This window comes from Anguilla rostrata, chromosome 12 (genome assembly GCF_018555375.3).
Source record: "Anguilla rostrata isolate EN2019 chromosome 12, ASM1855537v3, whole genome shotgun sequence".
Taxonomy (NCBI): Eukaryota; Metazoa; Chordata; class Actinopteri; order Anguilliformes; family Anguillidae; genus Anguilla; species Anguilla rostrata.
In genome coordinates this window covers 18209965-18222462 of record NC_057944.1, presented here as the reverse complement: position 1 = coordinate 18222462, position 12498 = coordinate 18209965, and the positions used below count along the sequence as shown (strand labels likewise).

The window sequence follows — 12498 nt, the reverse complement described above, 5'->3', positions numbered from 1 at the left end:
GGGTATGTAATACTTTTGTAGATACTTTTGATGGGGTGGTTTGACTATAATCTACCTCATTGCATAGCCTAATGCTCTTTGGAACCAAAGCAAAGTTGATGGGGTAAAATAATATATTAGACACAACTGGCCTGTCTAAATTACTCTGTCTAAGTTACGTGCTTCTTTTCTGGCATTGTAAATTCTAACTGACTCTTCCGAGATCTGCACTCAATGCAGATATTTTACAAGGCATATTTTAAGTTGACCTGTAGTGAACTACATGTAATTAAACTAGTAGTTTAACTACATTTTGCAATAGCTTGCTGGTAATTCAACTACATTCATACTTGCATACTGATTCAAGTAGTTAAATAACTTTTTTGCAATTTTTTTTTTTTTTTTTGTATAGTTAACTACTGAAACGACAAACAATTTTGGGTCATAAAAGGAAAGGAATGTTTTTTTTATTTTTATTTTACCATTGCTCTACTGTAATTGAACCCCCTTTGACCAGCCCCACCCTCTTTGTCTTTCATCTTGACCACCGTGAAGGCATGCCCAGGCAATGCATTCGTCAGGCAGCCACCACCACACACCTGACCTTTGTGTAGTGCATGTGCAAAAGTGCGGGCGTTGCTCAGTGCTCACACAGCGACAGCGTCATCATGGATAAACCTCCCAAATCTCAGCCTGAGGAAGAATCACCATGGCCATACTTAAGCAAACACATGACACTGACTAGCTCCATCAACAAAACCTACGTTTTTACTTGTGAGCTATGCAAGCCGAGAGTAATACACTCTCTACTTCAAAGACGTCATACACAAATCTAAGAACACATATAAAGGTGAGTGTATTAACATTGACTTTGCTAGCCAATTTAGCAAAGTTTAGATAAGTTAGCCACATTATAGTGTTACATACAGGCAAGTGATTTAATTCAGTGAACGTTAGCGTTAGTTTAATTAAATAAAGTCGGTAGCATTAATTTGTGTGACAACAATTATGTTTTATCAAAAACGAACATGTCGCTAACCAGCTAATGTCAGGTTTACTGACATAAATCAAAAATTAGGTAACGTTAGCTGACCTAGTCATACTATTCTCATAATGTGTTTTGCCGTCCATACAATATGTCGCAATGCATGGGACCGGTCATTCATGATAATCACCTACTATTTGATTACAATCACCTGTGTTTGCTGACCAAGGTGTCTGCAATCAATCCAATACTATGAATAGCTTAGCCAGAATCATTCAAATGAAGGTCTGGCTAGGCTGAGGTTGGCTTGCTGTTCTTTTGCCACCTAAGTTCAATATTGTAACAGAATAAAATTTTATTTAAAGTTGATCTAGTGATATAGAGGGTATTTTATTTTTTTGGTTTATGTATGACCTATGAACAAGTGGGCACTTTTTGTAATGAACTCAATTGAGTGGCATTTTTTGCTGGCATGTGACTTTTTTGTATTATATTTTGTTATAATTTCGTATCACATGTACATTGTCAATTTGATAATTTTTGTTTATGAAGTAGTTTGAACTACTTGTTCTGAGTAGCTTTAGTTAACCAAACTAGATTTGCTGTAGTTCAACTTCTTCCAGTGTGAAGTAGTTGGTAGCTTGCAAAGCTATTGTTTCAAAGTAGCTTCCCCAACACTGCATAAATGCTACAGTATAATCAAATAACAACACATAAATCACTAATTTGCCTGAAAATAAGTCCGTTGATTTATTATGATGTCAAAAATTAGCCGCTTCCCTCACATCGTCAGTGCAACTTTTAGGGTGAGCTTATCTTTTTTCTTCAACAACATGAACCAATATTTAGTCGTATTCATACAGTAAGACAAATATACTATATTCATTTGCTTGTATATATTGTAATAAGATGCAACATTTAATCAAATATGTTCTCTCAAAATGCTGTGTGCCAAAATGTCTCAGTTTCAAATCCAGTGGCCTCGTGGCTTTAAAATTCCAAACTACAAAATCCCTTCTAGGGTTAAATTTGAATATGATAACAAGTGTTGGTTTTTCTGGTGCCATTTTGCTTCTGAAATGGCTCTAGAATTTAAAGTCCCACAGGATGTAAGCTGTCGTTATGCTTTTTTCGGCAGTGTGAAGTATGGTGTTTTTTTTTTGTTTTTTTTTCACAGCCACATACACACAGGCACGCACATACACAGGCGCACATGTCCTCTTGAGCGATAAGGACCTTTTCACAATCTTTGTATCATATTGCTTTAGTTTGTCTTTTGAAGGGTAAGTATTATAATATCAGTTACCTCTGTTTTGCCCAACAAAATACATAAATAAAAACATCTGTGACTGTTCAGGTGCAATTTGGCTGCTGCTGCATGATTGGAACATGGGTGTAATCTGAGGTTCTGCCCCCACCCCCCTGTCCCAAACCTTACATACAGGTTTTGAGCTCCTTCAAAGGCACTGTAAATGCAGTTAAAAACCATCAAGGAACCTTGTTGCTGTGTTCATATTTATAGTGCTTAGTAGGAAACAATAACACAGCAATATGTGAATGTGTATCACTGAATCCAAATATGGAATACAGCTCAATTTCTTACAGAAAACATCATTGTTTTATTTGGTAACAACTTTTCCCATCAGATGTTGTTTTGTATTTTTCTGTGGCTTCAGTAAAATGATGTAACATTTTGGAGCAAATAAGCAAAGCAGTAGGCCAAAACTAGAAGCTAGAATTGCAAATATCTCCACAGCTACAGTGAACTTTCCAGGTGAGCTGACATAAGCTGGTACAAAGGCGAGCCACACTGCACAGAAGATCAGCATGCTGAAGGTGATGTATTTGGCTTCATTAAAATTGCCTGGCAGTTTCCTGGCCAGAAAGGCCAGAATAAAACACAGAGCAGCCAGGAGACCAATGTATCCCAGAACACACCAGAAGGCCTGTTCAGAACCAACACTACACTCAAGGATTATTCTGGACCGGTGGTATTGATTGTTTTTGTTTGGGAAAGGAGGAGCAGTGATTAGCCACACTGCACAGATTATCACTTGTATAAAGGTGCAGGCAGAGATGATGAATCTCTGCTGTTTAGGTCCCAGCCATTTCATGAGGTTGTTTCCAGGCCTGGTGGCTGTAAAGGCAGCCAGCACCACCAGAGTCTTCCCCAGGATACAGGATATGCAGAGTGAGAAAGTGATGCTGAAGGCAGTATGGCGCAGCATGCAGGACCATGATGTAGGCTCTCCAATGAACACCAGCGCACACAGGAAACACAGAGTCAGAGAGAGCAGGATGAAGAAGCTCAGCTCTGAGTTGTTGACTTTGACAATCGGAGTGTTCCTGTGGTAGAGGAATACTGCCAGAACAGCGATGGTGAGGCAGGCTCCGACTACAGCTAGCACAGTCAGGGTCAGTCCCATTGCATCATAGGAGAGGTACTCAATCGCTTTTGGTATGCATTCAGTTCTGGCTGCATTGGACCAGTAATCTTCAGGACAAGATGTGCAATCTATTGAATCTAAAGTGGAAGAGTAATAGACACCGAGGTTGTTACGCCACTTAAGTTAAGTGTCACACATTCCACCATCACAATCCCTAAAATAAAGATACATGAATGAATACTAAGTCACTGCACTATGGGAAACTTGAAATTCAATTCAAGAAAATTGGGCATGCTTATACAGGAGGTAGCACCAAGATATCCATCTACCTGGGGGAAAGGAATCAAGTAAAGAGTTAATCACAGACAAAATTAATTCTTTGGAAGTAATAAAATAATGTATGAGACAAGAAAAAGATGATGCAATCGCAAGGCAGAAAGAAAATTATCCTCTGCTGGTTTCTGTTAAAATACAACTCCCTATAGACGCTTTCAACGGTAACAACATAAACAAACGTTACTGCGCATGTGCGTTGTTCTGGCCCTAACTTAACTTCCGGCAGAGTTCCGCAAACAATCAATAACAACAGAGTCCCTCTAGATTATTTATGATAACAAGCAAAATAAATAACAAGTAAATTACGTTAGCTAGCTAGTTAAATCTATGTCTAGCCAGTATTATTTGAGGTTACCGGTCGAAGAAAAGAACCGTTACTTGGCCAAAATCAAATGCGATAACGTTACACAACCAGAAAAACAAGTGACAGAAACAGGTACTGTTGACAGTATTGCACCTTGCTGAGCCTCATATATTCCTTGCATAATCCATAACTGTTCTGGGTTACATGCACATTCCTGTGTCAAAAGTGCACTCTTTCTATGATATTGCTTAAAAATGGTGATTAGAGACACAAACTGGAGCTAGTAGTGGGCAGCATGTGTAGCCAATGCAATTACTGTAGGTTATTTATTTGTATAGGATGCATTTCTGGAAAAAAAACATCATGGCTCTTAATAGTTTGGGTCATCTTGCTAGGTTACCACAACAAAAAATGATCAGGCAATGTAACACACTGAAGTCATTGGAAACAGGTATCATAATGTTAGTTCAAAACGTAGCTAAAGCGTATCAACTACTAGCATTGATCTAACATTACTGTGCATAATTTATACAATGTTAGCTACGTTTAGCTAGCTAGCTAGCTACAATCAATTTAGTTAGCTAATTCATAACTATTGCAGGCTTATTACTGGTCAGCTAGCTATCGCTTATCACGAGTTTGTTACCTGAAACGAAGTCAGTGCTAGAGTGAGAGCACCTATTCGACCACCTTTGTTCGACAGACAGGAAAGCGTAAACTGATTTACAACTATATATGAAATAGGCAAAATATCGGTAACAACCTGTTCCTAGTTATGTAGACAAAATGTCCTCGTTATCCTCCTGTGGTTATTTTTTCAGTACTTTCACGATTTTTTTTCTGTGCCAGCAAATAAGTCAGAGATGGTCCAGCGCTAGCTTTTGGTTGCTAAGGGGACATCGACCACCCCATATAAATGAATGGAACTTGCCATAAATTTTCTCGTATACTGTCGTCCGTATTTGAGGTTAATATGAGAAAGGGTGGTCTCTATCAGCACGTCTAGGAATTCGTACATATTCACTGTTGTAACCCAAGTCGCAGGACGCAAAATAGCCCTTTGGAAAGCAGTTTCAAATTATGAAGCAAAGTCTGCCCCACTGGCTTTAATGGGTCGCGATGAGATAATTACGAGCATGTTGCTTGTCTTATGTTGATATAGTAAATAAGGCTGTATTAGTATTACTAAATGTGTGAAGGCGATTTTTTAAATACAGATTATTATGTGTATTTTTACTGAACTTACATTTTAATAAGTAATGATGTCCAGTTATTTCTCAAAAATATGAAGTAACAACGGGCAAGCACCAGCTATAATAATCGCAGGGATTCAAGCAATTAGTTTCACAATTCCCTAGTGGGGTTACAAAGTTAAATTATATATTTTTACAAATTTTCGAAATGTAGTTTGTTCCTGAGTTCAGGTTGCACCCCACAGCACAACAACCTGAGCCCAACATCAGTCTGCTCATCGGTTTAACTTTCACTCCATTTGTAATCGGTGTCATATTAAACACAAACCCCAATAATAAACAAACACGGAAGTTAACTTAGGGCCAAGCGCATAACCTTGGCAACGCGCGTGCGTCCAATGAAAGCGTCTATAAAACAGTGCCTCTCCCACACACATTGTAATGGCTTTGCTCCATCAAACGGTGGTTTTCGAAGCACTGATGCCTCAGATTTTACCTTTCAGAGATGGATGACAACTTTATCTTTGTGTGACATAATCAGCTAACATTAAATCACAACCACAACATGAGGCATGATGGTTTTCAGTTGAAGTCAGCATTTTCAAGTCGCTGAAAACTTTGTACCAAAATGTACCACAATAACATTACAAATACAAAATACAAAAATAAAATCTTGCTATATGATACAGTCCTTTTATATACATTGAGTCATTGATGTGGATAATTAATATATTAAGTCCACCAGGATGAGCAGGAAACAACAAATAAACACCCAATAAATTCATATGCATATAAACAATTGCACGTGGCAAAAGCAAACTATGTCACTATTAGCAGATGATGGTTGGTAGTTATGACATTCATTGCATGTGCTTTAGAAATCTCATGTTATTCTTTTTTTTTATTTATATTTGCACTCAATTTACTGTCACCAAAGAAGTTCAATCTTTCAGTGAATATAGCACTTAGTAAAAAGAGTGCAGCCCTCACCCCTCTCATTGCTAATCTTGCCGTCGTCACATGGTACACAATCAAAGCAGCACAGAGGCTCCCCACGACGGACAGCCTTCCTGCTTCCTGGAGCACAGCTCTCACTGCACACAGACACCAACACCTGCATGAGGGAAAACACAACCTGTTGTAGCTGCATAATAATTTACTTGCTCACTAACAGCTGCTCTGATATTATTGGAAATTACTGCTTATTGTTGGAAAATAAATATGTCTGTGACGTTGTCCTTAAAGTCATAGATATGGTACCTCAAACACATGCATTTACCTCAAGCTTTCGTTTTGGTTAATTACAAATATCTGTATTTTACTGGAATTTTCTGGAAAAAAAAAAACTCACACTGAACCAAATTTAATTTGTTTATATTATTTTAATATAGCTTTTCCTGATGAACACTAGATAATCTGCACCCACCTGCAACAAAGGAAAAACCATTTTCAGGAAAGAAGTCTTATAAAACAGTTGCTTGAAACTCTGGAATACATTATACCATCTTAAAAAATCTGAACTGCATGCATTATACATTTTAAGTATTGTTTATATTATATAATACATTTGTTCAGTTATATTGATAAATTGTGCTTTATGGCTTGCCTCAGTTTGATGGCCAGTCCACATGATCACCTCCTCCTGGATAAACAGCTCCTTCCCAATATCCTTTGCACCATCATACAGACCCACGTTGACAAACTCAATATTTCCAGTTGCTCCTTTTTGCCAATTTATCAGATCATATGAAGGAATTGAATCTCCATTTGCATCAAAATCAACATCCTCTCCAGAAATAGTAAAGACAACATCTTGAAGATATTGCTGAACCTTTTACAGAAAACAGTAATAGTACACATTTAGTGAAGCAATAGGTGCTTCAGCTTACTTTAGTGCCATTCCTAAAGGGAAAAATATTTGTGCAATTATCTGAATGTTCTCACAGTGTGAAAATTGTAAAAAATAAAAAGCAAAAAAACAACTGGTGGCTTCACAGCTATACCCAGTAACATGGTTTCTACAGGGGGTCGGTCACATATAAAATCTGAACAATACACAGACAGTCAGAATATATTTAGAAATTCTATAAACATTTCAGAAAACTTAAACAAAATTTACAATAGATATTTCAATGTGAAGTCTTACGTGCCATGGTTGAATGTTTGTGGCATCAGCACATGAGGAGTTGTGGAAGGGCCCTTTCTCAGGCTTACAGCTGATGAGGTTGTGGAGGGAGTGAGCGATGGCGTACACAGCTTTGTACACGTTGTAGGAAATACGAGGGTGGGAGGTGTTCAGGTAGGCAGAGTGCTGCTCCTGCATGGGCTCCAGCCCTGAACAGGGGGGCAGCTGGGAGGAGGCCTGGGTCCTGCTGCTGGAGGGGTAGAGAGAGCAACCGTACAAGGCACCCCACAGCTCGTGCACCAGGGGGTTACTGGGGTAGCTCAATGGGTTTACGTTCATCAGGTAGTCTCTGAGACCTGGAATCTGCCCTTGTCTGACAGCAAAACCAATGGTACCTCCTAGAAATGGGTAGAACTCGCTGTCTGCAAATAATGAGGCTGTTACCCAGGCTTCACTGGCAATCCACTGGATACCAGTGATGTTTTGATCCATGTACTCTTTAAATAAGGGGTAGAGATCCCCCTCAATAGCAAAGCTGATAACGACTCTTGCAGTGGAGTGCTTGATCACATCAAGGATTTCAAGGATTCCTTCACGACTGTACACTTTTGGAATCATTTTTTGGTAGGCCAAACACACACCAGTGTTTTTGGTTTCCTTCAAAAGGCCCTGTAAAGCAAATCTCCCATAATCATCATCTTTAATGACCACACCAATCCAAGTCCAACCAAATCGGAGCAGGAGGCTTGCAATGGCTTTTACCTGGTAGTCGTCATTAGGAATTACTCTAAAAAATGTTGGGAATTCTTTCCTGTTGCTAAGACAGGAACACGTTGAAAAATAACTTATCTGAAAAAGTTTTTAAAAATACATTATAATAAAAAAGTAATTACAGTTATTTTTATTAAAATTTCTTAATTTTCAGTTAATGTATTCCATTAGTACAAATGTTAAATGAAAATCAGAACATTTTTCTGGATGATACTGTTTTCTTTAGTGAATCATCATCCTCCAGAACCACATATTTTGAAGTCTGACTGACCTATGTTCAAAATGAAAAGCTTATTCTGTATACGTGGTTCTAAAATCTCAAAAGGCTACATATCAGAAAGAGAACACAAAAAAAACTATTTCCAACAGAACCAGGAGGAGTTGCAATTATTAGCCAATCTGAGGCAATGTATGTAACTGAACAATCGACTTAATCTATATCATTAGCTATATCAATTAAATTATATAAAATCCCATAGAATATACATACCATTGGAATTCTGAAGGGCTGCAAAGTTCTTGAGACAATAGTCCCAGAACTTCCAACAACAGCCAAAACAGGAGCAGTGCCAGAACACATGGCACTCTGGGCTAAACCAGGTCCATTCAGAACTGCAAGAGCTGCCCTTTGTGCTGCTACATTTGTAGAACAGGAGTCAAAGATATTATATCCCAGAGTGAAGTTAGGCATCAGGTTCTGACTCTGGTTGATCTCCTCAACAGCCAGCCTCATGGTCTGTGCCCAGCGGAAAGATCTGGGGTCAAATCTGTGTGAAGACCAACAGCAGAATGTGACTTGACTCTGTTGGAAAAGCAAACAGTTATGTACTATTGTCAAAAAAAACTGTAAACTCACCCCTGACATTGTGGAGTAGCTGGTTTGTAAGTGAAGTTCTGGTCTGGTGGCTCAATATTGTAATGCATGGGGAAAATTCCTCCAATGATGAAGTCTCCATCAGCCTGGAAATTGGGCTCAAAGTTGCCCAGCAGGGAACAGGCTGGGTCAGGGCTTGACTTAACAGGAGTGACAACAGATAAGGGATAACATAGAAGCCACATCACCAGAGGAGTCATCTTTGGCCAGGCTAGTTTCACGCACTGCAGTGCTGAATGAGGATCAGCTTTTTATTCTCCCATCACATGTTTCGTACCTCCTCAGGATCATCAGGAGATTAGATGACATCATCTTTCTGCTCATCCCATTAAAACAAGGCTGAGGTGCAGAGCTAAAATGAAACAGCTTGCACACAAATTTCCCATAATTTCAGTAATACAGCTCTGGAAAAGAATTAAAAAGTATACCATATTTTTAGAATCATAGGTACTCCACAATATTGATTGCTGAACCCTTCCTAAGTAAAGACATTATTTTTTATTATTTATTAATGGTACAGACTTGTTTACTTTATATCATTCAACGTTTAACAACAATACAATGAAACATAATGAAAATATGTTTGTTTGGAATTAAAATCAAATGCAGTTAAAATTTCATGAAAGAAAACTAAGTTTCGTTTTACACAGACACATAACCATAAGCTGTGAATCTCTAAAGTTGAAGTGGTCTCTTAATTTTTCCAGAGCTTTACTATTATTATTATTATTATTATTAGGGGTCCAAGCAGCGAAGCTGGTGGAACCCTATTGTATCTGTTAGGATTATTAGGGGTCCAAGCAGCGAAGCTGGTGGAACCATATTGTTTTTGTTAGGATTATTCTTATTATTTTTCTCCGCTAAAAGTGTCTGAGGCTCAGCAACCATAAGTCCTAGAGCAACCAAATTTGGCAGGTAGGTTCCTATGGCCCCCCACTACTCAGTCACTACAAATCACCTACGTCGGCCCGATGGTGGCGCTATAACAAAGGGTCATGCGTAAAAGGCCATAACTCCCACACCATAAGTTAGATCAACACAAAACTTCATCGACCTATGCATCTGAACATGCTCTACAACTTTACCATTGGCACCACCTATGTCCGCCATATTGTTTGCCCGCCATTTAGACTTTTTAGTTGGGGCGTGGAAGTTTTCTCCGCTAAAATGTCTGAGGCTCAGCAACCATAAGTTGCAGACCAACCAAATTTGGTAGGTGGGTTCCTATGGCCCCCCACTACTCAGTCACTACAAATCACCTATGTCAGCCAGATGGTGGCGCTATAACAAAGGCTCATACTTTAAAAGGCCATAACCCCTACACCATAAGTTAGATCAACACAAAACTTCATTGACCGATGCATCTGAATGTGCTCTACAACTTTGCTTTTGGGAGCACCTATGTCCGCCATATTGTTTGCCCACCATTTGGACTTTTTTATTAGTTGGGGTGCGGAAGAGCTGGAGCTCCAAATCTAAGTGTTACGACATCTAGTAAACTTCTTTATGGCAAGCCACATCCATGGCGACGCAAGTAATCCGACACCGTAGGGTCTAGTTATTATCAGTTAGGGGAGGGTCTGAACGTCGAGGAAGCAATGGAAGACAGTGCCACCCAGAGTGCATGCTAGGCTACCAAAAGTTTGTTAGTAAAAGCTTTTTGAGAGGATGAATAATTACTTTTCTTTGGCATGGATCCATTTGAAGACAGTATCGGGTGAGTTTGTTTAGTCTTTGAATCTGTCATTATGCTGAGAAATAGCTAAACCATTTTATTGATAGGTTCTGAGTTTCTGTGCAAACGCGTGAAAACACGCTGGTATAATGAAACAATGACGGTAGCCTAATACATATATAGTCCGCTTCGTTCCGTTGCTACCATAACATAACGACCTACAGCTGCAGTTTCTCGCTGCAATTACTAATATTGAATATAAACAAAAGACGCAATGTATGCTGTAGTCTGCCAATGTCTAAATAAATAATACGGTCCATTTGAAGACAATATCGGGTGAGTTCGTTTAGTCTTTGAATCCGTCATTATGCTGAGAGTAATCGTATTCTCAATTTAATCTCTAAATTGACTATAAGCTTAGTGTTGTAACTAGGTAGCTGTTTCGTTGGTGACTTGCACTCGTCTTAACTATTGCTTGCATTTTTGCATAGGCTGCGTTGTTGCTGTTATTGTTTGTGTTAGCGTTAACCAGTTTAACCTACTGGGTCCAAGTTGAACTATGCGGTTGTTCCCTGCACTTGGAACGGTATTTCTCTCTGGGGTTTTCGACACACTTATTCCTGGTTATGGTTATACACTTTGTTGTACGTCGCTCTGGATAAAAGCATCTGCCAAATGCCTGTAATGTAATGTAATACTCCGTAGCAACAAGATAAACCCGACGTTAGCCCTAAAATATGCTAATACAGCAGTGAAAACGCTGCTCACTGAAAAACGAAATAAACAAGACAAAATTTTTTTTAAATTATGCCATGTCATTCTACATTCAATATCTGGGACTAAACATTGAATAAATATACAGTCTTACCACTGGTTTTACGCGTAGAGATGTCCCTTTTGCGAATGAGTGGTCATATATTGTCTTGGACAATCCGTTTGTGAAATATAGGCTACGCGCATTTGTGACGCCTGGGCTATCTTCAAAAATAGCTGTGTATCATTTCAGTATTGAGTATCGTGATACTAAACCTGGTATCAGTATCAAAGTCAAAATTTTGGTATCGTGACAACACTAGTGTGATGGCTTTTTTAGTTGTGGCACAGAAACACTGCGGCTGTGCATACATACATCTAAGTGTTACGACATGCCATCTAAGTGTTACGACATAGTAAAGGCCTTTACGGGAAGCGGCCAGGACACATCCATGGCAACGCAACTAAGTCATCCGACAGCGTCTCTTAGCACAAAATTGGCCATAAGTCATCAATATTTTATACGATCATCATGATATTCAGTAGATATGTTGGGTGAAGGCATATGATCATGAGGACAAAGCCATTTTAAAATCGCTCCATAGGGGGCGCGACGGTGCCAATGCTTGGACCCCTCCCAACGCCGCTTGCGGCTTTAATTATTATTATTATTATTAATAATAATAATAATAATAATAATAACAATAATAATATTTTTTAATAATGATACTAATAATGATAATAATAATAATAATAATATAGCTGCAAGTTGCAATGTGGGGGGCCAGTCAACAGAAAGAACTGCAGAGAGTGCAATTTTCATATTTCTGAAATGTCTGCAAAAATATGAACACAATTTTCAACAAAGTAATTGTGGGGATACACTGCATGCTGCAATGGGATAGGGAGACATGCACAGTGTGCAGTAATAATAATAATAATAATTGCATGTTCTTTCTCCCATATCCGTGTAGGTTTCCTCTGGATACTCCAGATTTCTTCCACAGTCCAATGATATTCAAGGCTAATTGGAGACTCTAAATTGCCCATAGGTATGAGTGCGTGAGTGAATGGTGCATGTGCCATGTCCCCCCCCCCCCCCACACATGACCCTGA

The 12498-nt window shown here is 38.9% G+C and overlaps 1 protein-coding gene across 1 annotated transcript; it reads right to left on the bottom strand.

Annotated features, from left to right (window-relative positions):
• Nucleotides 1–2448: 2448 nt before the first annotated feature.
• On the bottom strand, nucleotides 2449–9154 carry LOC135236644 (extracellular calcium-sensing receptor-like). Its single transcript, XM_064303120.1, has 6 exons — nucleotides 8937–9154; nucleotides 8571–8847; nucleotides 7331–8158; nucleotides 6791–7015; nucleotides 6175–6298; nucleotides 2449–3488 (listed from the first exon to the last, which is right to left on the bottom strand). Exons 1-6 carry the CDS (start codon nucleotides 9152–9154, stop codon nucleotides 2584–2586), a joined length of 2577 nt encoding a protein of 858 aa, XP_064159190.1. The 3' UTR covers nucleotides 2449–2583.
• Between the last annotated feature and the right edge of the window lie 3344 nt (nucleotides 9155–12498).